The 27748-nt window shown below is 34.8% G+C and overlaps 1 protein-coding gene across 5 annotated transcripts in view; it reads left to right on the forward strand.

The window, feature by feature from the left end:
- TBCK (TBC1 domain containing kinase) overlaps positions 1 to 27748 on the forward strand; it is a 192911-nt gene that overhangs the window by 3937 nt on the left and 161226 nt on the right. For all 5 annotated transcript variants that reach the window (XR_003909882.1, XM_029942283.1, XM_029942274.1 and 2 more), the window contains exons 2-3: positions 1657 to 1877; positions 12757 to 12829. Coding sequence is in view for 4 of the 5 variants with exons in the window: in XM_029942283.1 (XP_029798143.1) it covers positions 1685 to 1877; positions 12757 to 12829 (266 nt within the window). In the remaining variant the exon portion in view is untranslated. The remainder of the gene's footprint in view (positions 1 to 1656; positions 1878 to 12756; positions 12830 to 27748) is intronic.

Genomic DNA, 27748 nt, shown 5'->3' on the forward strand with positions numbered 1-27748 from the left:
TTGTTGAGCTCCACCCTCGGGTTTAGGAGGGCTGCGTAGATAGTCACATATTAACTGGGGCCTACAAATTCCAGAATTAAGAGCAGTTTGTCTTACATGCCCATGCCAGCTACTTACTGTAATTCTTACACCGTTGGTTTATTTCTAAGAAAGACGCTTACCTTTTTTCCTTTGAGGATAAATAACTAACCAGTAATGGGGAGCCAGTGACGGAGTTAATTCTTTTATTCTTCAGCCCTTTATCATTCTCATTTCAAATCCTCTTCTGACTTCTGTTCCCCCTTGTTTCTGCTTCTCTGATCTGAAGTTTCTGAATCTGAAGAGGCCCAACAAAAGTCTTGACTACAACATACTTTGCAATTTCTTTTTTTTGCTTCATATAACAATACACGCAAAATGCTTTACTGGGGGTTTTAGAAATCTTTCATTAGGTCAAGGCCCTTTTCTCTTGTCTTCCTTATTATGAGTTTATACACTTAAAAAATATTTCTTTTTAATGTTTTTAATGGGGTTTCTGCAGAGACATGGAAAGTGGTTTATTACTTTGATTTAGAGTTCCAACATTTTGGGGTTTTTTGTTGTTTTTTAAATTTTTTTTAATGTTTATTTAATTTTGAGAGAGAGTGACAGAGCAGGAGTTGGGGAGGAGCAGAGAGAGAGGGGACACAGAATAATCTGAAACAGGCTCCAGGCTCTGAGCTGTCCGCACAGAGCCTGATGTGGGGCTTGAACCGCAAACTGTGAGGTCATGACCTGAGCCGAAGTCAGATGCTTAACCAACTAAGCTACCCAGGCGCCCCTAGAATTTCAACATTTTGATTGTGAAAGCTGAGCAGGGAAGAATGCAGTGCTTGACCAGTGGAATGTCTTTGTAGTGAGACACCTGGGTGAAAGATTTTTTTGTTCAGTGACCTTTACCATTGTGATTGCCCTAATGTGATTCCAACTAATTTGGAGCAAATTTCTTAATCTCCAGGTAGCTTTGTTATGTAACTCGGGGGCATTATTTGTTTTGGAGACCATGCCAATAGGATTGCTATAGGTATATACATGAAGCATCTATCTCTAAACTGGAGATACATCTGTGATGATTGTTGAGGGAATTAAAACAGATCGCATGGAAACAACCAAGCACAAAACCCAAAACTGATTAGTTAAATAACACATAGAGGCTTCTGTTATCTAGTTTAATTTTTACTACTATTAATAGAGGCCTTGATAATTTAAAGGTAATGATTGGTATTTCTATTTCCTCTGTCCTGACTTTACTTACTCTGCAAGAAGGAAAAGTTCTTGGTGATTTGTGAGTCATTCAAGCTTTAGGTAAACAGAAGATCCTTATTGATGTGAATATGCAATAGGAGACTTCCTGTTAACTGTTAAAACTGTCAGACATCATTGTAGAGGGAATGTTCTATTTTTCTCCTTTTCATGCCATTGAAAATCATTGATTATGATTTAGAGCTACAATCTAAATTTATGATTGGATGATTTTTCTTAGATATTATGTTGGAATTTTTTGACTTTGATACTTTTTACTACAAAGTATGCTGATTGGCATTTTCCTCCAAGTTATATATTATTAATCATATTTAAAGTGAGAAAATATTGGCTTTATTTTTGGTTAATCTGTCATAAAATTCTCTCCTTTTCCAGATTATCTTAGAAGATCTAGGATTCTGAAATGTTTCCCCTGAAAGATGCTGAAATGGGTGCGTTTACATTCTTTGCCTCCGCTCTGCCACATGATGTTTGCGGAAGTAATGGGCTTCCTCTTACACCAAATTCCATCAAAATTTTGGGTCGATTTCAAATCCTTAAGACCATCACTCATCCCAGGCTTTGCCAGTATGTGGATATTTCTAGGGGAAAGCATGGTAAGTTGCTGTTCTTTTCTTCTGTTTTTTTTTATTCCTTACTCTGTTACCTTGATTAGGTTACAGATATACAGTGAGTGCATACAGTAGTCAGTATATGTGTGCATGTGTGTGCCGTCACTTTCAGTCCAGCCAAACTGAGTCTTTTGAGTTTTCCTGATTGCCCTGGCCCTATTTTCTCTCCTGGATTATACTATGCTCCATTCTCTGCAATCTGAGCTTAGTCCCTTTTCTAATTTCTTTTATAGTTTTTATCATATTTTATTATTTTCTATTTAATTTATCTCTTGAAGATCTTAGTTCTTGAAGATAAGGACTAAATTACCTTTACCTCTGAATTCAGAGCCACTATTACACCTGGCACATAAGAGGCATTCAGTAAATGTTTGTTGCATGAATAAAATAATGAATGACTGCATTTGAAAGATTCATATTTTTCAGATCCGAGAATCAGGATTTTTAATTTTCTCTTTCAGGGAAACCACCTATCTTAAGCATATTTTTTCACTTCTGTAAAAAGAAATGGACATTCTAATGTCAGAAATTTTAGAAGGAGCTATTGAAATGTATTTTATGATTGAGGGGCACCTGGGTGGCTCAGTCAGTTAAGCGTTTTACTTTGGCTCAGGTCATGATCTCACAGTTTATGAGTTCAAGCCCTACCTCAAGCTCTGTACTGACAGCTCAGAGCCTGGAGTCTGCTTAGGATTCTGTGTCTTCTTCTCCCTGCCCCTTACCTACTTGTGCTCTGTCTCTCAAAAATAAACAAACATTAAAAAAATGTATTTTATGATCAAAAGTGGTAATTTGAGCTGTCTTCAAATGAAAAGAGAGTTACTATTTTTTTTATTTGGAGCTTAGTCTTCTCATATAAAATTCCATTTAGAAAACCAAAGTAGAAAAGTTGAACCCTATTGGTTAAAAAAGCAATATTTCACTAGGGAGACGTTTAATGCCTTTTCAATAGTATAGTCAGATTCTTCTGTATCACATATCTTAGTCCATTTGGACTGCTGTACAAAACATCATAAACCAAATAAAAAACAAATATTTATTTCTCCTAGTTTTAGAGGCTGGAAAGTCCAAGATCAAGGAACCAGCAGATTCCATGTTTATTGATGCCCACTTCCTCATTGACAGCAATCTTTACATAGTAGAAAGGTCCAGGGTGTTCTCAGGTCTGTTTTATAAAGAGCACTAATAGCATTCATGAAGGCAGAGCTCTCAGGCCCCAATTATCTTCCAAAGATCCCACCCCCAAACGCCATTGCAATGGGTATTATTAGGTCTTAATCCTAAGGAAGGGGGGACACAAATATTCAACCTATACCACCCCAAAGATATTCATGGTGGTTATATTTTAATTATTTTTAAAAACTTAGTTGCATCAGAGGTTTCATTTTTTAAAATTATTTTTAATACATTTCAGTGAAATGTTAATGTTAAAAAAGTATTCTATGTACTTGCTGATACTGAAATTATTTTCCTATAAAAATGGCATTTTCATGTGTTTCAACCTAATATTAAAGACCCTCAAAAAATACAAACATTTCCCTTGTTTTGTGACAAATAGGCTAAATAATACTTTCAAGTATTTAAAAAAATATTTGCTCTGAAAAATTTCCATTTTCTAGACTTAGAGTAGAAAATGTTTTTGTAGGGGCGCCTAGGTGGCTCAGTCGGTTAAGCCTCTGACTTTGGCTCAGGTCATGATCTCACGTTCGTGGGTTCAAGCCCCGCGTCAGGCTCTGTGCTGACAGCTAGCTCAGAGCCTGGAGCCTGCTTCCTGTTCTGTGTCTCCTTCTCTCTCTGCCCCTCCCCCTCTCATGCTCTGTCTCTCTCTGTATCAAAAATAAATAAAACATTAAAAAAAGTTAAAAAAAAAGAAAATGTTTTTGTAATATTAATAGTTAATATTTATTGAGTGTTTATTGTGTATTAGGCAGTAAGTATACTAAGTGCTTTACATGTTTTAGTGAACTTAATCCTCATGACACTACCATGAGATAGAAACGATTAACTATTTTCATTGTACAGATAAGGAAATTGAAATACAGAGCAATTCATTAAGGTTATACAATTAGTAAGTAAAGAGAGGTGGAATACTAACATTTTATCATATTTCAAAAGGTTTTTAAAGTTGAAATAAATGTATGTTAATGCAAATATTGACACTTCTACAATCAGAGCTATTCAATGCCTTAAATACTTTGGAGCTCTATTACATACCTAGTGTCTTGAATATTTAGGTATGTCCAGAGGCCTGATAAGAGACAGGAAGGAAAGTGGTAAAAAAATGTTGTCTTGCAGATGATGAAAATTTGTGATCAAGTATATACACATACACATGTGCACACATATACAGACATGTTAAAGTATACATTATTCTATAGGGACTTTCTTTACTATGCAAGTTTGCCTTGCCTTTGATTGATCTACTCATCATATATTAGTAAATGTTAGTAAAAATACCAGCTTTGTCTAACCTTTCAAGAGAGAATGGAGGTGGGTCCATATTAGTGCCATAAGGAGCTCTCTCCACAGGGAGCAGATTTGGAGGGCAGAGCCATAAAAAGTTAGAATTGAAGCAAAGTTATAAAGATGCTGATAAGTTGAGGATTTATTTAGGAACCAGCCTTTGTTGTCTATTGTGACATTTCTTACATTGTTCTTTGGCATACATAACATCAGTCTATTGGTGTTATAATACTTCTAATAGTCTCTTCTAATACTATGGCCCTCCTTATGCTAGGTGCCAGATATATGAAGATGACTAACATAGAATCTCAGTTCTCAAGCTCTAAAAGTAGTAGAGAAGTAAAATACAAACATGATTATAATATAGTAATAGTTGTTAAAACAGATGATGTACAATGTGCTGTTCCATGAGAGTAAAAAAGAAAGAATGTTGAATTCTACATTGAAGAATGCAGATATTTATCAAACTCCTATATAGAGAGTTTGGGTAGGATAGGGGACTTTTCAATACAGAGGAGTAGCTTTTCTGTGTTTTGCTTTATTTACTTTCATTTACATTAATGGTACCACTGGCCTAAAAGGATTAACAGTTTCAAGAGATGCTCTGGCCATTTATTGTTGTCATATTCCTATGAAAGTAAATCTTAATACCATTCTTTTTTTTTTAGGTTTATTTATTTAGAGAGAGAGAATGCAGGTGGGAGAAAGCAGAGAGAGAGAGAGAGAGAGAGAGAGAATCCTAAACAGGCTCTGCATTGTTAGTGCAGAGCCCGATGCAGGGCTTGAACTCACAAACCACAAGATCATGAACTGAGCCCAGGTTGGACACTTAACCGACTAAGCCATCTTAGCACACGAATCTTAATATTCTTAATTAACCATTCTTATTTTTTTAAAGGAATTTATATTTTTTAATTTATTATAATCTTTTTTCCCAAAAAATTGACACATAGTATTATACATATACATAATATAAATATACTGTTTGCTCACGAAAGAAAACATATAATCAAGATGGGGAGAAAGGAAACAAAGAATTAGATATTAAATTAGTAATTTTAATACATAGTTCCTTCACATTAACTATAATTTTTTTGTAGACTTCTTTAGGTCAAGGCAAAGAAGAAAATTTAACTGCTTCAAACAAAATTAATTTCTAAATTTTTACTTAAATCTGGAAAAATGATCATTTGCAAGCTTTGTCATATTCAAACAATATTGAGTATGTTCAGGTGATATGAAGACATTGGTATAGAATCTCCTTTGTATGGGGATCCGAGATCTCCTGTGTTATGTTGTTACGGGCGATGTTCTCAACAGATCTAGCTAAGTTTGCTTTATTGTTCTTTTTTGTTGTTGTTGCTCTCTGTGCAGAAGCCTCTGTAACTTCTTGTCCCAATTTTTCTGTGGGTGAACATCTAAGTAAATTTGACAGTTTAAAATAGCAGCTCTTAACACGAGAGCCATAGAGGCCTATGAATGGACATCAGAAGATCTATGAACCTCTTGAAATTGTATATACAGTTTTGTGTGTGTGTACATATATGTACAAGCATTTTCTGGTTAATGAGTCCATAGTTTTAATCTGATCTCAGAAAGGAATCACAATGTAAAGAAAGGATTTAAAAGCACTTGTGCAGAGTATCGACTACATGGAGAGAATTTTTCTTGTTTATTTAAAGATAATCTGGAGAAGTTCTAATGTAGGCAGCAGCCCCTCCAAGGTTGATTTGACCTGTATCTACGGGTGTGCGCTATCACATAATTTGCCATTCTAAACACCCACATTCAGAGCCACCGTACAGTTTTGCCCAAAACCTTCTGGCTAATGAGAATAATGAGGAACTGAAATCTGATTCTTTAGTTCATTCTGAAAGGAGAGGTGCATTTTGTAATTGGCTTAAATATAATCATGAAGAGGCGTGGTAACTATACCTATGGTAGACTTTATAGATAGCACTAGCCATTTGCCGAAAGTCTAGAAAGGAACTTTTGGCAAGTTTCTTGTTTAAAAAAATTTTTTTTGGCCTAAAATTTTTATTTGATGAATGGCTTCAATGACATTAGCCAAATATTTAAAAATTATAGGAATCATTTGGGGCTTGTTATGTCACCAAAGAGTTGATAGATATTGTTAATCCCTGGATGCCTCAAACACCTCTTCCCACCACTACCAATCTCATTATAAATTCTAAAGAATTTTCAGTTGTTACATTGGCCCAGTTTCAAAACCACTCCAAGCAAAGCTTGGCAATATAGTAGATGCTCATTGTCATTCATGGCTGATAACCATAATTAGTTTTGCGATTTTCCATCTGCAGTTTTGAAGTATGTTTGTCTTCCCAAACTCTTGCTACCTAGTTCTTAGGACTTCTTCATTCTTGTATCCTTAAGTGCCTTTAACTTCTTTCCACTATGTGTGGAAGCCTATTCAGAGCATCACTTCATATGATTGGAGTCTTGCTTCTATCCAGTTCTCCCTAGACTTTCTTTTTTCAGGATAATTGACTCAATAGTCCTAGATATTTCTTACACTCCTTGTTTTCTTCCCTTTCCCTGAATGAGCCCCTGTAAACACTGAACTTAGGAAAACCTTATGATGTAACCCCTCTGGGAAACACTGTTGCTTACTTTGCACAGGAACTTTATTTTTAGTTATCAGTGTCAGGTACAAACTGATCTCTTTAGCACTGTTAGACTTTGTTAGTACTGAAGCTAGCTCAACAATCTGGGTTGTTCCTTTGGCCCACCCACCAAACTGCTGGTGACTGCGTTCCCTGCTTGCCCTGCTCCTACCTCAGCAGCCCTCTTTTCTAGAGTAACATAGGTCTTGGATATATAGAGTAGTCGTATGTTTTAAGTTTGACTGCCTGGAATGAAAATACCAGTGATTGTCAAAAAGTTAGGGAATTTAATTATCTTGTTTATATTGGCAGTGTCCATTGTCCTGAAAAATTGTATGCATAAAGAGTAAATAACTGAATTTAAAAGTATTGTATAAAGGTCTGTTTGTTCCAAAACATTCCTGTGATTTCAGTTACATTTAGTTTGGAAGGCAGCTATGCTCACCACTATGAATTTAGTTTGAAAAATTTGAAAAGATTCTATTCAGCAATCTCCTTGGTATACAGCACATATTTTTTGATATAACACTGCATGATTTTTGTTTGGACTCTACTTAATTGTCTCCTCAAAGGATTTTGATTTTGGACCTCTTTCCCTCTTTTATTTTGTTCTTTCTATGCAGCATCTCACATCTCTTTATGGTTAATCCCGCCCCCCAACCTTCCCATTCATACTTGGAGTTACATGTGACATGTGGTCTGTTTTTGTAACATTATGTTTTCACATGTCAGGTTAGCTCAGAAGTCAGGCTTTCACTGTTTTGTATAGATCATTTAAAACTGATTTGAGATGATGTTAATTTCTTGCTAACTCAGGATGAAGTACAGAATCTCAAGAATAGTGAACATTGTACTAGAATTTGAGAACTTGATTTATTAATAGAAAAGTTGAGCAAAGTATCTTTAAAAGAAAAAAAACAAAAAAACATGGAAATATTTAAGTTAACAAATTTAATATTTTTCTTTTTCTTTTTTTTTTAATTTTTGATGTTTATTTATTTTTTGAGAGAGAGAGAAAGAGGCAGAGCACGAGCAGGGGAGGGGCAGAGAGAGAGAGAGAGGGAGACCCAGAATCTGAAGCAGGCTCCAGGCTCTGAGTTGTCAGCACAGAGCCTGATGTGGGGCTCGAACTCATAAACCATGAGATCATGACCTGAGTTGAAGTCAGCCACTTAATCGACTGAGCTACCCAGGTGCCCCAATCTTTTTCTTTTGAACATGAAATTTCAACAGGGTTTAGAAGCAGAGTGAGGATTACAAATGGTAATGGTAATCATTTTATTTAGTATTAGTTTACCCAGAAATATTTTGGTGATTTGTAATGAAATAAAAAGCAAAATTATTTTAACTAATGAAGTTGAAATTCAGGTAGAGAATGATAGAATTGTTAAGGACCTCTAAGATCATTTATTCCATATTTCTAGCTGCATATACGTTTCAACCTAAGTGTCTTTACTGGTTTAGAGTTTCATGAGAGAACTAGAACCCACAGGATATTCATATTAAGAGATTAATTGCTAGGAACTGGGTTATGTGCCTGTGGGAACGGGGTAGGCACGTTTGAACTCCATAGGGCAGGCTATCAAGGAGGATAGACAAGAGCTGAAGCTGTAGTCCTGAGCAGAATGTTTTTTCAGAGAAGCTTCAATCCTGCTCTTAAGGCCTTTAAAACTGACTGAATCACAATTACACAGATTATCCAGGATACTGTTCCTTACTTAGGGTAAAGTCATAATAGATCTTGATTATTTATAAAAATACACTTTTGCAGTAACACCTAGATTAATGTTTGAATAACTGAAAACTATAGCCTTGTCATGTTGACTCCTAAAACTGACCATCACAGTGACCTTGTAGCAATACTGGGTTTTAAACACAGAATTTTATATAAATATTTATTTATATTTCAAAAGTGATGAGCTAGTCTCAGTTTTTACTGTGAATAACGAATGATACAGTAACTGTATTCTGATAACCTTTCATATTAACATACAATTTACCTTTCTTTCTCAAGGTAAAGAGAAGGATTTCCATCCTTTTTTTAGTCTCTCTCCTGATTTCAACTCCTTCATTATCTTTCTTGCTGAATAGTGTACTGTCTTCGGTTTCCTAGCATTGACTAAAAATACACAGTTCAGGCTGTATTTACACTGCAGTGATACTTGGCACTCATCAAATATTTGTTAGAAGAAAGATTATTTCACATTTCTTGTATGTTCTGCTCTTTAAAGTTCACCTTAGTGTCACAGTTGTTTTATTATAAATAATTCCACTACATCACTGACTTATACTTGGCACATTATGATTCCCAGATATTTTTGTCATATTTTATTCTGTGAACCTATATTGTTTTTATAACAAACAGAAGTTATTTTCAAATAGTGGTCCAGAGTTTCAGGATGAAGACTCTCTAATGATTTCTTGAAAACACTGGTTCATATTGGAAACATTGTTTTGGTGTACATTCCATTACCTCTGGGAGAAACTTTGATATTCAGCCAAGGATTATGTCTTTGCTGTATTAAAGAATGCTTCAAAGTTCCATAGAATCTGAAGCTTTGGCAAACTCTGGTTTATGATATTTTGAAGGAGTTTCCAGAAGATGCCTGACAATTTTTTTTTCTAAATTTTTATAAGCCAGACAAATCTTAATCTAGTGCCAAACACTTTGGAACTCTCTCACGGATGTGGAGACTTATGGATATCCAACTTAAAATTATAAATTAATGGAACATGCACATTTTAATAAATTCTGTTATTTTTGTTTTATATTTAAAATCAGCACTATTGAGGTACTATTATACCTAATTTACAACATGGGCATGTAATTTTTTGCATAGGACAGATCTCTATTTAGATAATGACTATCATATAAGACTCTTACTCATTTCTAATGGCTACATCATGCCTTTGCTCAAATTAACTTATTTAACAAATATTTTTATATTAAATACTTGCATGTTTGAGGTGCCAGTTAAAAATTTTTTTTAATGTTTATTTATTTTTGAAGGAGATAGAGAATAGAGTATGACTGGGGGAGGGACAGGGAGAGAGGGGAACACAGAATCCGAAACAGGCTCCAGGCTCCAAACTGTCAGCACATAGCCCGACTTGGGGCTCAATGCAGGGCCTGAACTCACAAGCTCTGAGATCATGACCTGAGCCAAAGTCAGATGTTTAACTGACTGAACCACCCAGGCACCCCTTGAGGAACCAATTTTAGACACTGGTGATACATTTTGAAGAAGACTGACATTCAGAAGACAAAGACATTAAATAAAAATGTATACAAATTCTTAGAGTTGAAATAAATGCTACTAAAGAAAAGTAAAGTGTAGAATTGATTATATTATAGAAGGAGCAAATTGATTTGGGGGCACTAGAAAAGTGTTCCTTAAGAAAATCACATTTAACTAAGGAACAAATAATAATAATAATAGCTAGCATTTAGATAGTGATTGTTATGTGCCAGGCACTATTCTTGATCCTTATCATGTTTTAACTTATTCAATCTAACAACTCTGTGATGTAAGTGCTATTTTTTCCCTCATTTTAAAGAAGACATAACTGTGGCACAGAGAGATTGGCAAACTTCTCAAAGGTCACAGAGCCAATGAGTAGTAAACCTGGGATTTAGGCTTAGAAGAAATTGTGCTCTGAACCACTGTGTTTCATGATAGGAGTTAGCTGGAAGAAGAAATGGGGAAGATTGTTTCTGGTAATGGGAACCCATGTGCTAGTACTTTAAGCAAGATGGGGGAAGGAAGACCAGCATGACTAGAAGTTGGTAAGCCAAAGTAACAAAAAATGAAGATAGAGGGGAGATATATTCAGATTTATTATTATTTTGTCTCTCAGACTTTAGTATGAAAATAGGATGGAGGGTAAGAAGAATTAACATGAGAGCTCAGTTAAGAGATGTTGCAATGATCAACTAAGAGGATACTGACTTGGACCCACATTGTGGTCAGTGGAACAAACCACGGATCCTGGAAATACTTGGGAGATAGAGATAGCAGGGTTTTTTGTTTGCATTTGAGAAAGGGAGATTACTCCTAAGTTTCTAGCTGAAGCAGCAGGCAGAATGGTGGTACTAGTTTACTGCACTTGAGGTGATGTTATGTTAAAGTGAGAAATTATCTATAAAAGCTTGGAATGCAGAAGGGAGTCTGGACTTGAAATAATTTGCTAATTTTTTAGCCTTGGGAGTAAATGAGGAAAAAACACAGTATGAAGACCCAGAATCAAAGGTGGAGGAACTAGAGGCACTTCAGTTAGGGTAGAAAAGGTGCCATTGTGCAGAAGAGACTGAGGACAGGCAGAAATGACAAGATGTTGTAGGATGAAGGCAAAGGAATGCAGCAGCTTCCTGTTTGGTTTTCTGATAGTACTATTTGCTTTTTCCTCTTAGAACTTCATCGTTGTACTAAATTGCTTCAAGTTCAACTTTGCATGCTACTTTTCTTGACTAATCTGTTTTTTATTCTCTTTTTCCTTTTCTCCCCTTCATTAAATGTTCTTTCAAATTTAATTTTCTGTAAGTTCCTGTTTAGATCACTCGGAGTCTTTCATCTGAAAGTGATAGCTTTCATTTAGAGCATTTGTAGTTTTTCTGTTTCATATCATTCTGTATAATGCCACCACTTCAGACAGCATCAGCTTCTGAAACTTGACCCATAAGATATGCTGCCCTCATAGCCTCACATGATTTCTTGTATATCATTGTCCTTCATCTCTCCTACCACATGCAAGACCATACCTTGGACCGGTTGTTGCAGAGTTGTTCCTTATGCTAGTTCTCCTATTCTGAAATTCTCCTTTCCCATCTTCTATTTCATTTTTTCTATCTTTACTACTTTTCATTTTCATCAAACCTTTTTGCAGTGAATACTATTTTCAGTCTCTTTGTTTCATCCTAGTCTGCCATCTGTATTTTGTGTTAACCTTTTTCCTTATCTAATCCATTTTTCATAGATAGTCACAGCACCCCAGTTTCCTTTAAACCCTTGATCTCTCTTGAAATAACCTTATCAAGTTCCCAACCACTTGTAAAACCAGTTTTATTTTTCTCTCACTCCTCATATGTTCATTCATTAAAAAAAAAAAGTGTCAATGTATTAGTCATTAGGAATAAGTGATGAGAAAAAAATATATATGGATTGACCCTCAGAACTGTGCTATTTTATTCTTAATCTATTAGAAAATAAAAATTGCATCATAATATTGAATGTGCCCACTAAATTTTTAAATTATTACTTAATATCAGCAGGCCCCATGATGTTACAAATAATCCCACGTCAATTTTCTGTTCTTTCTTCATAGTCATGATTCAGAGCATTTCTACTTTTCTCAAGTTTCTGAACTCAGTTTCAAAACCTTGTGTTTGAACCAGACTGCCAAGACAATTTGTCCCTAGCTCCCAATTTCCCCTTCACTTCAAAATTTCTTTATATCTTCATCCAAGATATTCCTTTTCCTAATCTGTGTCAGAAGAAGGGTCACTTCTTTCTTCCAAAAGTAAAACTTTCCATCTGTTTTTTCTGATTCACATGGGAGAAATTGTAGACAAAAATACAAGATCACATGAAATTGTTATTTAATGTGTTGTTTTATTACACATTTATTCTCTTCTGTATACTTGGTATCTAAATACAGAGTTTGAAAAACTGTTGAAGTACTATTAACACTGTAAGTTAGTATCTTTAGTGGGCTATATTATTTTGTTATTAAATGTTGTATAGATCACATGTAAAGTGGATTTACTTTGTTTTACTCAGAGAGACTGGTGGTGGTAGCAGAACACTGTGAGCGGAGTCTAGAAGACTTGCTTCGAGAGAGGAAGCCCGTGAGGTACTGTGTGCTATCAGGACAATTAAATGAAGAGCAGAAATTGGAAAACAAAATGGCATTTTAACAAAACTGCAGAGTTTTTGTTTCTTCTGTTACTGGTTTAATGATAGAATCCAGGTGCAGATTTTTATTTCTGGAAATTTAATTCACAGGCCTCACAAAAATTCAATGTTGATGTTGTCCAGTGTTCAGTTTTTGTGCAATAGGCATTCTCCAAAGTACTTAGCAAAAATATTCCTAAAGAAAATATTTATGAAAATTTGAAATGTTTTCAGCACTAAGCATTTTTCTAGGTGAAATTAAGAGTATTTTCCTGGGAGTAGTACATAGTTACTTCTAACTGGTATTCCTAGGGACATAGTGCATTGTGTTATGGAAAGACCATGTTAAGTGGAGAGAGAATAATCATAGGTTGGGTGGAATTTAATGATATAGGTTAAATTAAATTATTTCAATGGCTTATAGTTACTTTCTGTCTCAGCCACACTTCTGGCAAGAAGTGTGGTATATATGTTATTATAAATATAGTACAAAATGAATTTCTTCACACATTTTTCTGATTATCTTAAAATCATGAGAAATATTACTTTAATGGATAAAGAAAGTTGTACTAAGCCAGTGAAAAATGTTTGCCATAAGTCTTTATAGGATTGTAATTATCTATCCTCTTTTAAAGAAATATTCTTATTCTTGATTAATACTTTTAAATCACTGCTATATCCTAGATAAAACGAGTATTTTTCAAGGGAGGAAAAAATGTGTGTCTTGCTAAATGGTAGTTATTTAATAAAAGCATAATAAATAAATAAAATAAAATATTTTCCTTGATCCTGTAAATGATTTTAAGTGTTCTCTAGAATGAAAGATGCAGATATCAAGTATACCATTGCCTTACTTCTTTGGAAGAGTATAATCTGACCATAGGTAATAAAAGTGACTTTTGTATCTATTTAGAAGTAGCTTAGACTTGTTTGATAAATATGTTTTTATAATTATAATTTTTACATGTCATGGTCTTTGATTTTATGTTTTTAAGAATGCATTAATCTGTTTGCCACTTTAAACTTATCCTTTAACTTATAGATCACTGATTTTAAAAAAGAATTCTCTGTGAAAACTAGTGGACATTAAAATTTAAAACATTGTAGTCACATCTTTATGGAACAAAAACCACTTTATTTTAAATCAGCTTGGGTTAAATTTGTATAAAGATTAAAACTAATTGTAGCCATGTCTTTACCTAGGTGATGTATAACTGAGCTTGGGTTAACTTTATACAATGATGTACCATGCAGTCTCAGTATGTATGATGAAAAAACATCTAACTGGGTAGGCAGTCTTGGACAAGTCTCTTAATCATATTCCTTATCTATAAAACAAGAAGTTTTAGTTTGTCTAGGGATCATCTAGGGGAAGTTATTCTTAACTTTGTATTTTATTTAATATGTATTAAATTTGATAATATATTGATCAACTACCTTTGCAAGTATATTTATGTTTTATTACGGTAATATGATAACCTACCAATGCCCTTTATTTAAATGGTAGATTTTATGACAAATCTAAGTGTAAAATTTCAGTGCCATATTTTAAAAGGCAAATTGTTATAGAAACAGAAGTTTTATGATTCAGCAATCCCACTCCTTGGTAGAAGACCTTAAATTTTGTCTCCAAGGTATATCATTTACCTCACTCTAATCCTAGCCCTGCTTTGGTATTTAACCAAGAGAAAGGAGAAATATATATTCACTAAAATATTTGCACAACAGTGTTTCTGGAAACATTATTCATGGTAGCCCCAGATTGGGAAGACCTTGAGTGTCCATCAGTGGTAGAATGGATAAACAGATCATGTTATTTTAGTCAAGAATAAAAAGGAATCAACTATTAGAACATACAACATGATGAGCCTTTAAAATATGCTGATCAAAAGAAGCCAGTTCTAGAATGATCAGAAGTTATGGTGATAGATATAAAAACGGTACTCAACTCTGGCTGGAAGAAGGGGCAATGTCAGAACTGATTTAACATAGCATTGACAAGGAACCTATGTGTGGAGTATGGAAATTTTTTACATCTTGATCAAGGTATTACTTATGTGGTACGTATTCTTGCAAAACTTGTCAAAATTCACTCAAATACACAGTTCAGATATGTGTATCTCAACAATGTAAATTATGCCTCATTAAGGGGAAAAAACCAAAGCTTGCTCCATTATTTACTTGGCTGGAATTCTAAATCCCTTATATAGCAACAGTGTTATGTGGTTAATGAAGGTTCTTGATCCAGTGGCATATCTGTTTTTATTTCTTTGTTTCCATAAGAAGAAATAGTGTGAATTAGTTGTTGCTGCCTAACCAGCACCTCAACACTGAGTGGTTTAAAAACAACAAAATTTATCATTTCATACAATTTCTCAGGGTCAAGAGTTCAGGAATAAATTAGCTAGATGGTTTTGACTCAGGATCTCATGAGGTTGCAGTCAATATATAAACTGGAACTATAATATCTGAAAGCTTGACAGGCTGGATGATCTGTTTCTAAGATAGCTCACTCATTTGGTACCAGTTGTTGACAGAAGGCTTTAATTCTTCCCTAGTTTGAAGGCCTTCCCACTGGTGTTTGTCTGTCCTCCCAGTATGGGATTGGCTTCTCTAAGCTTCTATTCCTTATATGACCTAGCCTCAGGAACCACACACCATCATTTCTGAAATAGTCAATTGAATACAGAAGTCAGCCATTAATTCTATTCAGTATGGGAGGGGACTACATAAGAATGTGAATCTCAAATGTCAGGGATTGATCCTTGGGGATCATCATCTTAGAAGCTGGCTATCATAGAAATCTTAGAGATCATACATATAATTTAAAAAAAAACAGGGAAATACTAAGCCAATATTAACATTAACTGAAAAATAACAGAAATAAATTTCTCAAAATTATTCAGTATTCATTTAGGCTACATGAGACAGAAAAAAAGAAAGAGTTTATACTATGAAGAAAAGGGAGAGTATTAAGGGAATTGAAGTACCAAAGGAGGACCAAGGTCTTCATACACATGAAGGGAGATATTAAGACCAGAATTGATCTACAATCTAAAAATTCATGTTATCCATGGGAACATAAGTTCCCAGCCATTCTGGAGGACCCTGTAAGCTACAACTAGATAAATTCTCTGGTCATCAGGGTGGTAGAAACTGTAGACTGTTCCTTCTGGTACTGAATTTTCCTTCTCTGCTCATACTTTTTCTTCCTTTCCTTACTAAAAAATCTGACGCAGAAGAGAGTAGCTGGTGCCTCAGAAGACAAATTTCATTTTACCTCAACTCTGTCTTTTCACTTTTATTTTACTTTCAATTGTACTATAAAAGGATATAATTGATGTTGTTTTGCCAATAAGATTAAATCCATTAACCTGTGGAAAGTTTTACTTTTCTATACTTATCAGCTTTTATCCTTGTTTTAGAGATAAATCTGATAGCACTGAACATTAATAGTTTTAACAGCATAGAGGCATAAAGAAGCCACCTTTCTTCAATGCCTTTGTATATGTCTTCATGAGGATAAAGTATTACAAATAGAAGCATATTCTTTGAGTAGACAAGGATGAATAACATTCATGCAAATTTCATATTGTTTTTTTATATAATTTTCATTTCTGTTTCTTTTAATGTTTATTTATTTTTTGAGAGAGACAGAGAGTGAGCAAGAGAGGGGCAAGGAAAGAGAGAGAGAGGGAGACACAGAATCCAAAGCAGGCTCCAGGCTCCAGGCTCCAAGCTGCCAGCACAGAGCCTGAGGCAGCGCTTGAACTCACAAACCCTAAGATCATGACCTGAGCTGAAGTCAGACGTTTAACTGTCTGACCCAGGCACCTCTCATTTACCTTTTTAATAGTCATTTTTGTTTATGTAAAATAGAACATATAGTAGCTTTTATGGGTCTCTGTAATTTCTTCAAGGAACATATAGTTAAACATTTTTGTAACTTAAGGTCTATTTTCTAATCATTCTGGTAACAGACTAAAATTCAGTATTTTCCTCATTCATTTTGGAGTATAACATTCAGTACTTAACTGTCTTTGAGTAGACATGATTCTGTCAGGTTCAGTTCCAAGTTGTTATCTGATCCATCCATCTAAATTAGCTTTGTTGAAAACTATTTGACTTTCCACATATTTGGATTACATTAGTCTCCAATAGCAGCAGATTTCATGTGCAGAGTTGCTGTGCTGCAATTTTAATTAATTCTGTAACCTGTTTATGGAAAGTGAGAAGATGTCCTTATGGCTTATAAATCATATAATTTCCCCTACTGCCAAAAGTAAGCACCCTGCACCTGTAAGAAAGGCTGATGCAAAGTAAACAGGAAATCTATTTAGATGGGCTTGCAATTTGAGACCCAGGATTTCTACTTGTCCATCTGTCTCTGTTGCAGAACTGTGAGCTGCCAGTTGTCTGGTAGTTATTTGCAGGTCACTGTCTAAACTTAAACATCACCCAAGGCATATGTATCTTACTACGTTTCTATTTTGAAGAAAAATTTAACTCTTTTTTAAAACTGGTGAGATGGGGGGTAGAGAAGTGAAAATTAGAAACTTAGAGACAGGTCGTATGTCAGTTAACTCACTTTTTTCATAACACATTTAATATCATTAAAGTAAGCAATATTATACTAAAATACCATAGTAATAATTCATATTACAAATATATTATAATTTGGTGCATCTGGGTGGCTCATTCAGATGAGCATCTAATTCTTGATTTCAGTTCAACATGATCCCAGGGTCCTGGGATCTAGCCCAGATTTGGGCTTTGTGCTCAAACATAGAGCCTACTTAAGATTATCTCTCTTCTCTCTCTGCCCCTCTCCCAGAATCACAAGTGAGCTCTTTCTCTAAAATAAAATTAAAAAACAGGGGCATCCGAGTGACTCAGTTGGTTAAGTGTCCAATTCTTGATTGCAGCTCAGGTCATGATATCAGGGTTCGTGAGATCAAGCCCCACATCAGATCTGCACTGAGAGCACGGACCCTCTTAGAATTCTTTGTCTCTCTTTGCCCCTCCCCTGTTCACACTCTCTCTCTCTCTCTCTTTCAAAATAAACAAACTTTAAAAATAAAATAACACAAAACACCAAAAACCTTTTAAAAAATAAAATAAAAGAACAAGTATATTATAACTTAAGACTATTTTGAGGCATCAGTTCCCACTAGAAAACCAAGCATCTTTTTTTTTTTTTTTCATTTTTAATGGCCCTAAAACTCTTTTGAGAATTTATGTTATCCAAGTGGAAAATAATAATTTTGTGCTGTGACCTGAAGGTGTTGTCATCGGTCTCCTATAAATTAATGTTATTTGTACAGATAGTTTGCTGATCTGGTTTGAAAAAGAAAACTCACCATTTTCTTTATAGTTTATTCAAGCTTGAATATGAGGAATTAAGTTTTGGAGAATGTTGCTCTCTTCTCAGTGGCTTTTATATATTACTTGTGCCACAGTTCAATCTTGCCAATATTTCTCTCCAGTTTCAGTTAAATGATCAAAATTATTTGTTGGAAATGTAGAGGCATGGAATTCAGTTAAACTATAACCAGGAGGTTTCAAGAAACGAAGTACAGCATTTGGAAGGTTTGTTTGAAGTCATCTCATATTTGGTGCCTGTGAATGTATTTAATTGCTACCCCAAAGCCAGATACAAGATACTGAGAAGTGGGGAAATTTAAATCTCAATTCCTTTCTGAAATATTTTTCGAGAATGTTAAAAAGAGAGACGTACCTTCATCATTCCTATTAAAGCAAGCATGAGGAAATGGTTTGCCTTTAAGTATAGGTGCTATTTGGAAAGTATTTCCCGTTTGTATTCATGTTCTTCAGGGCATGTACTTTTGCTTAATCTGTAACAGTGTCAGTGAGTGTAGTTCAGAGATATTCAGCAGAGATTTGGCACTTGGAGCAAAGTTTCTGCATTGTCCTTAAATTTGCGAGTGAAGGCGGGGTGAGTAGTGCAGGCATACTTCTTTAATAAAATGTTTGTCATATGTTTTTAGGGTCATGGTTTTGAAAATTTACCAGAGAACCATCAGCATAGCAGAGGTTATACATGGTTGTACATGGAGACTTTGATGGGAAGCAGGCAATGTCTGCAGCTGTTCACTAGCTGGATGGAAAACATGATCTGACTTACTCGGATGAGTAAGTTTTATTTGCCCCTATTAAAAGATGCCTACTCACTGAACTAGATACCCCAAAGAATTTTGGACACTTTCTAGAGTGCAGTCCACAGATAGATGATGGGCCACAGGTCATACTCATCAGAAATGGATAGTGATAGTAGATTTTCTTATTTTAGAAAAAATAACCTGATTGTGGAAGTTCAGGCTCTCATACTTTTTTTTCTTCAAGGACCCCAGTTTCAAAATGCATTTGAAATTATTACCATGTAGTCAAGTAACTTGGAGGTTTATATAACTGATGTATATTTTTATTCCTATTGTACTTGCTTTGTGTAAGGATGGGAAATAATACCAAAAGATGCTCTTCCCTCATGCTGGGAATCCGGCAGCTCTCCTGTGCCTTCTCCCTCTCTTGTACCTTGTATCGTAGTAGCCATCAAGTGTCATTCATATGACCTTGGTGGTGTTTCTCACATCTCTACTCTTTTTTACATTCTTTAGTTCAGGCGTCATTAACAAACTGATTATTGCATTACGACACTCTTCAAACTGGACTTCCTGCATTAGTCTTTAATAAACTCCATTAGTATTATCTGCTGTCATGTTAATAATTTTAATATTAATTCCATGCTCAGAAACGTTTGGTAGCTCTCCACTTGTGTGTGTGGCGGGGGGGGGGGGAGCGTTTTATAGGCATTGGATCTGACTCTAATCAAACTCTCTAAATTATTTCCAATGAGTGTCTAAACTGTGCAGGTAGTTTTTATTATTACTGATATATAGTTGAGGAGATGGAGTGCCAGAGAAATGAAGTACAATATGAAGACTGAGGTGTCTTTTTGTATCTCCAATCTTTGACACAATGTATATAGCACTTCTTTAAGTTACTCACTTACCTCTCTCTATATACCATACCACTGCAACAAAGCAAATATTTTCTTACTCCAGATTTCTTTACCACATTGTATTTCTCCAGTTGTAAGGTGCCTTTTCCCTTTTAGTTTATAATTGTTTGCGTATAATTATAGAATTAAGCAAGCTATGGTTTGCCTTCCCTAACCAACCATATATTTTTTTACATCTGTACTGTTTTTTTTCTTTTTCTGCCTCTAAAATTGTTAGCATAAGAGTTTCCGTATAGTTAAAGTGTTGTAAATGAACAATTTAATGAACTATGTTTTTGTTTAGTCATGCAGTTTGAATTATATTTTCCTATTATCTTTCTTTTAATCATGTGCCATAATTTTCTTTCCCACACAAATGGGTTTTGGTGAGTCTGATGCAAATGTTATCTTGGTGATTTTTTAAAATTATTTTCTTGGAAATACTTTTTTAAAAATAGAATGTGTACACAAATTGTTCATTTCCTTCCTCGCTGCTCTGGGGAAGAATCTATTCTGATTTCATGTTAGGGTGTTGGCAGAATCCAATTCCTTCCAATGGTAGGACTGATGTCTCTATTTTCTTGATTACTATCAACCAAAGTTGCTCTCAGCCTCTGAAAGCCATCTGCACTCCTTGTCATGTGGCCCTCTCCATCTCTGAAGCCAGCAATGGAGAATCTCTCTAATCACATCTCACTCGTGCCTGAAATCTTTCTTATTTCCTTGATCTCTATCCTCTAGACCCAGATTTCAGGGATTCATGTGTTAAGGTGGGGCTCAACCAGACAGTCTCCCTAACGTCAATTGTGCCATATAACAGCTTGATCATGGCAGTAAAATCCACCATATTCAGAGCCCTGGGGATCATGCAGAGTATAAGTCAAGGAGCAGGGATCTTGGGAACTGTATTAAAATTCTACCTACTTCAGTTTGGTTATCAGAGGAAAACACTGGAGAAAATCTTTTAGTCTTCTAGGAAGTATTATTTGGTGTTCTTTTTTATATTAGTAAGTCATTGTGGCTGAGACGGTGGGCACTGTGGTGTGTCAGGGTCACCAAGACCACCACCAGCCTCAGTGACTCATGTGGAAGCACTCACAACATCCAGAAATTATATACTCAGTGGTTATATTATACTCATTTTATTACAGCAAAAGGAGACAGAACAGTATCAGTAAAGGGGAAACAAAGGTGCAAAGCATGGAGGAAAGCAGCCACAAGCTTTCCAGAGTCCTCTCCTGGAAGAGTTGTAGGGGATGCACTTAATTTGCTAGCAACAGATTGTGACAAATTGAGCCAAGTGTTGCCCATTCGAGAAGCTTGTCTAAGTCTGGAAGTGGCGATTATTGGGGTTTAGTCACAGAAGCACCTGTGTGATTGACTGCAGTTACTGATGCTCTCAACCCTCAGAAGGAAAGCAGATGTTTTATATAAATCATTGTTTGTATAAACTATCTAGACAAACTTGAGTGATTCAGGGCGTCAGAAGGGCAAAACATTCTTATCAGTTAGAACATTTCCAAAAGCACAATTCCCAGAAGCCCACAATATGCCAGTCAGGAAAACAGGCACTTGGGGGAATGCACAAAGAGACTGATGAGATTCTTTTTCAAAGAGGTATTAAAGCAGATTTTATAGCCACTTCCAGCAATGTATGAAGTATGTTATGACTTTGTAAACTACTAATTGCTGATCTTGTTCTGTTTGGTTTGTGTAAAGACTTTTTTTCTTTCATTCATTAGTGATGTACTAGCTTTCTATTGCTGCTGTAGCATTGCCATAAATTTAGCAACTTAAAACACACAGATTTATTATCTTATGGTTCTGTAGGTGGGGTCTATTGGAGTTGGCTGGTTTTTCTGCTTCAGGTATTTAAAAACATTTTTTTCCTTAGTGTTTACTTATTTTGAGAGAGAGAGAGCAAGAGGGCAGGCAAGCAAGCACATGAGTAAGTGCATGATTAGGGGAGGGGCAGAGAGAGAGAGAGAGAGAGAGAGAATCCCAAGCAGGCTCTGGTTCTGTCAGCGCAGAGGCCCACATGGGGATTGATCCCATGAACCATGAGATCATGACCTGAGCCATAATCAAGAGTCAGGTGCTTAACCAACTGAGCCACCCAGGCGCCCCTGGTTTTTGGTCTAAGAAAGCCAAAATCAAGGTGTCAGCAGGACTCTATTTCCTTTAGAGGCATTAGGGGAGAATTCATTTCCAGACTTACTCCATTTGTTGGTAGACTTTAGCTCTAAAAATTTGTGGACTGGGATCCCCATTTCCATACTGACTTTTGGCCAGGAATCATTCTTCACTTTTAGAAGCCACCAGCATTCCCTAGCTTGTGGCCCCGTTTTTTCATCTTCAAAGCTTGTTATAACAGGTCCAATCCTGATGCTTTGAATCTCTGACCTCGCCTGTCTAGTCAGTCTTCTGCCACTCTCTGTGACAGACTCTTCTGCTTTTAAGGGCTTTTGTTATTGCATTGGATCCACCTAGATAATTCAAGGTACTGTCTTTATTTTAAGGTTAATTAGCCATCTAATTCCATCTGCCAAGCCCCTTCACAGTACTACCCACACTAGTAACAAGAATCTTGGAAGGATCCTGCCTACTATATTACTTATTCAGGTAAATATTGAAGTTTTTCCTCCTCACTTGAATCTTAATTTTATTTTATTGATTATACCTCAATTTCTAAAGAAAGAATTAATGAGTGCTAATCCTCTGAACAATTATAAGCATGTTTATTTAACCGTTTTCTTGATGAAAGAAATATTTCTGAGTCACTCAAGTTGCCAGTTATCGTCAGAAAAAATAGTCAAAATTTAATAAAGTTTAAATTCAAACTTTATGCTGTTTTCCAGAGTAATAGTCAAGAGTAAAATGAACCCTGTATTTATTAAAATAAAATCCCTATTGGGAGTGTCCATATATAAAATGGATGACCAGAGAATGTATAAGTATGTTGATATTGAATGCTGACCTGTTATTTTCCATTAGAGAGACTTTTTTTTTTGCATCCTCAATTGGAAATTTTTGCGATTTATTAGATACAGTATATTGAGAGAGAGAGAGGGAGAGAGGCAGGCAAGATGAGTAAGCTCTGAAGGGAGAAGGGAGAATGGTTTGGGCATGAGGAATCTGTGTAACAAATTATAAACTCTTTGAGTCCAAGTAGGTGACTTAAGTGAGTGAAGTGTACTGAGCTAAAACTGGGTTAAACTGAAAAGCAAGTAACACACTGAAAAGAGGTAGCAAATACTCAAATGCAGCTGTTGTTGCCATGTGAGAAAATGCCCTGGTGTTACCATCTCTTTCAAACTTTGAAAGTAACTCATAATTTGAATTCTTACATGAAACTTCTGGATTTTTAACATTTTCAAGTAATTTAAAAATATTTAAACATTGAGGCACCTAGGAGGTTCAGTCGGTTAAGTGTCCAGCTCTTGATTTCAGCTCAGGTCATGATCTCACAGTTCGTGAGTTCAAACCCCACGTTGGGAAACACAGAACCTTCTTAGAATTCTCTTTCTCTCATTCTCTCTCTGCCCTCTTCCTGCTGGCACATTCATGCTCTCTTTCTCTCTCTCTAAAAATAAATGAGCATTTTTAAAAAACTTAAACATCATGGTCCAAATAAAACAAAGTGATAATCGAAATTTAGCCAATGGACAGCTTATTCGCAATGATCTAAGGGGTTAAATTACCGGTAGAGGAGGATATATTTCTTCTGTGCTTTGCTCTAAATGGGTGGAGTCATTGTGAAAAGAAATGAAAAGTACTAGGTTTGCCTTTTAAGAATCATTCACTTATTTTAACACATTGAAAAGAAGAGGTGAAATATCTGAATGCCCTAATTTTATTAGCAAGGTAAGAAATTATAAACTTTTGAAAGACTAATTGGTTTTCAAATAGCAGAATGATCTGAGAATGGTAGGAGTCGTCGGTGTTGGAAATCATTCATACTATGAAAACTTCCTTTTTAAAAGAAATCACCTATGTATAACCTCAGTGGCAAACTGTCACGGTGTTTGTCATTTACTCAGGGTTTTGCCTCCTATTAAACAAACAATTCCTGCAGCAAGTGAGAAGAGAACACTTTGGTAAGCTAACTCAGGAGATCTATGTTTGGGAGTTGCACTGTAAGGGAACATTTTCAATTTTTTTCTGTAGTCTCTATTTGTAAAAGACAAAAGAGAAACACAATAGTAATGAAATTAATCAGTACAGTTTCCTAGTGGGAAATGTTTGAAAAGGAGAAACTACAAAGTTGATAAGTTATAAGGTGTCAATCTATAAAAGAGCTACAGTTAAATAAGCACTTGGAGTCAGAGGCTCAGAGGGCTTTTTGTTTTATTTTGTCTTTGCTTTTTTATATATAATAAACATATGTGATTGTGGTAGAGATTACAATATGCATTTTTTATTCATCTTCCATGAATTAATATTATGGCACTTCACATACAAGGTAGGAATCTTAGACAATAAACTCCCATTCACCCTTCTCTCATCTTTTGGGTATTGTTATCATTCATTGTGCAATTTATATTTACTTTTACATGTGTCATAAATCTTATTATACATTATTATTTTGTTTTGCTTTAAATGATTTCTTGAAAGACCTTGAGAAATAAGGAAAAATTATTTTTCATTTAACCATGTGTTAGACATATTCTGAGCTCTTTATTCCTTTGTTTGAATTACATTTTTATCTGGTATTATTTTTTCTTCAGCCTGAAAAATTCTGTTTAAAATTTCTTTTAGTGAATGTCTGATGTGTATAAATTCTCACAGATTGTGATTATCTAAAAATATCTTTATATGACCTTAATTATTTTCTTGGCTAGCATTTTATTATAAAAATTTCAAAGCATACCAAAGTTAAAGAATTGTACAATATACTTATATTCTACAATTAACATTTGGCCAATTTTTGCTTTATCACATATCTATCCATCCTGAATTCTGCTTATTAACCCATCTTATTGTTTTGATGCATTTCAAAGTAAGTTACAGATAGGAGCACACTCCATTCCTAAATGTTTCAGTATTTGTATCATTAACTAGACTTCACTATGTTTATGTTCATTTTTTTAGGTAAACTTTACATTCTGTGAAAGTACAAAAACTTGTATATTATTTGATGAGTTTTGACAAATGTATACACCTGTGTAACCCAATTACACATCAAGATTAGATCACCACCATCATCCTGGAAATTTCCTTCATATCCTTTCCCAGTAAATGTTTACTGTTCACCCCAACCCAATTCCCAGAGGCAACCACTTTTCTGATTTTTTCACCCTAGATTAATTTTGTTTATTCTTGCACTTTATATAATTATATTACACTGTATATACTCTTTTCTGTAAGGCTTCTTTCACACACCATAATATTTCTGAGAATCACTTACGTAGATTCATGAATTATAACCTCTTTCTTTTTATTGCTGAGGTGTATTCCAGCTTACTAATATGGCACAGTTGGTTTAGTAGTGTTCTGTTTATGAACTCCTGAGATATTTCCAGGTTTTGGCTTTGATAACTAAAGTTGTTGTGAATGTCCTTAGGTCTTTTTCTATTTTTTTTGGACAAATATCTTCATATCCCTGGATAAATATGTAGCAGTAAATTGATGGCTTATGAAATATTATGTGACTGATACTGTGAGAAAACACCAGATCTTTATCTAAAGTGTTGTACGTTTTACATTCCTACTAACAGTATATAAGAGTTCTAGTTCCTCCATGTCCTTGCAAACTGTTGGTGTTTTTATTCTTTGACTTTTAGTCACTGTAATGAATATAAAGTGGTATCTCATTGTAGATTTAATTTGCATTTCCATGATAACTAAAGAGGTTGAATGCTTTTTGTATGTCCATTGGACATTCATATCATGAGATACCTGTTCAATATTTTGGTCACATTTTAAGATTATTTGTCTTTTTATTATTGATTTATAGACATTCATTGTATATTCTCTATATTCTTTGTATATACACTTTGTTAGATATTTTTGATAAATATTTCTGCCAGTCTGGCTTGCCTATTCATTTTTTTATATGATGAGCATATATCTTGATGAGCAGAAATTATTTATGAAGTTTAATGTATCAGATTTTTCTTTCATGGTTATTACCTTTATATCTTTTATCAGAAACCTTTGTCTCCCTCCAACTCATGAAGATACTCTCATATGTTTTCTTCTAGAAGCATTATAGTTTTAAAATTTATATGGAATCTTTTGATCTCGCTCTAATATTTGTGTATAGTGTTTAAGTCCATTTTCTCCATCTAGATATCCAGTCATTCTAGCTCAATTTGTTTAAATGATTTTCCTATTCCCATTGAATTGCTTTGATGCTTTTATTAAAAATTAAATGGCTGTGTAAATGTAGGTCTGTTTCTGGCTTTCTATTTTGTTTTATTTATCTATTTTCCATTCTTAGGCTAGCACCAGTCTGTCTTTGTTACTCTTGCTTTATAGTAAATCTTACAGTCAGGGAATATATGTTTTCCAACTTCGTTCTTTTGTTTGAAGATTGCTTAAGTGATCCTTGCTTCTCTACATTTCCACATAAATGTTTTAAGTTTTCTCATTTCTAAGAGTATCTGTTGGTATTCTGATTGGGATTGCATGCCATCTATGGACCAGTTTGGCAACTACTGAAATCTTAATATTGAGACTTATAGTGAATGAACATGTTGTTTCTCTCCAAATTTTTAAATCATCCTTAATTTCTCTTAACAATATTAAGAGTTTACAATATAGAATTCTTGCTTTTTTGTTAAACTTATTCCCACGTATTTTATGTTTTGATACAATTGCAGATAGAATTGTGTTTTATTTTCCAATTGTTTGTTGCTGGTATGTAAACGTGCAAGCAGCATAGGCATGTAGTATATAATAATACAAGTGCAAGCAGCACCAGGGTAGCTTAGTCAGTTAAACATATGACTCTTGATTTCAACTCAGGCCATGACCTCGGTTCGTGAGATTGAGCCCCATGTCACTTGGGATTCATTCTCTCTCTCTTTCTCTCTCTCTCAAATAAAAAAATTTAAAAAAAACAGAAGCATGAAATAGTGTGAGAAAAAAATATAAGGCATAAAGATTATTAGAAGGAGGAGGAGAAGAATAGGAAGAGGGAGGAAGAGGAGGAAACATTATAAATGTATTTCTATTCAATAATGATATGGTTGTATAGAAAAAAAATCCAAGGAATTTAAAAAAGAACTCTTTTAATTAACAAGTGAGTTTAGTGAGGTAACAGGAAACAAGCCCAATATAAAAATGTCAGCAATAAGGTGTTAGAATATGTTGCTCATTTAGCAGTATATTACTCAAACTGCTTAGCATTTAGTTTTTTCATAGGTGTATTAGATGAAACTTTGCTCTTGGAAGATAAGGTGATCCAGTGAGATAGAAAGAGATCATATAATATAGTCTTTGAATAATTTTGAGGCCTAGAGTAGATTTGCCAGCTTGGAGTTTTAAGAAGTTGGGAAACTGTTTTAGGTAAGGTGTCAGAAATCACCAAATTGAGGGGTTGTGCTGAAGAAAACGTGACTTGACTCTTTCTGTCTAGTGGTCATCTGAGTTGAGATACTTGGAAACGGATGTAGAATTTCCTATTATACATCATAGTGATTTGATATTTTTATGCATTTTATTTATTTTTTTAGATTTTATTTTATTTTATTTTTTAATATATTATTGTCAAATTGATTCCCACACAACACCCAGTGCTCTTCCCCACAAGTGCCCTCCTCCATCACCACCACCTCTTTCCTCCCCCTCCCCCTTTCCCTTCAACCCTCAGTTCATTTTCAGCATTCAATAGTCTCAAGTTTTGCATCCCTCTCT

This window comes from Suricata suricatta, chromosome 1 (genome assembly GCF_006229205.1).
Source record: "Suricata suricatta isolate VVHF042 chromosome 1, meerkat_22Aug2017_6uvM2_HiC, whole genome shotgun sequence".
NCBI lineage: Eukaryota > Metazoa > Chordata > Mammalia > Carnivora > Herpestidae > Suricata > Suricata suricatta.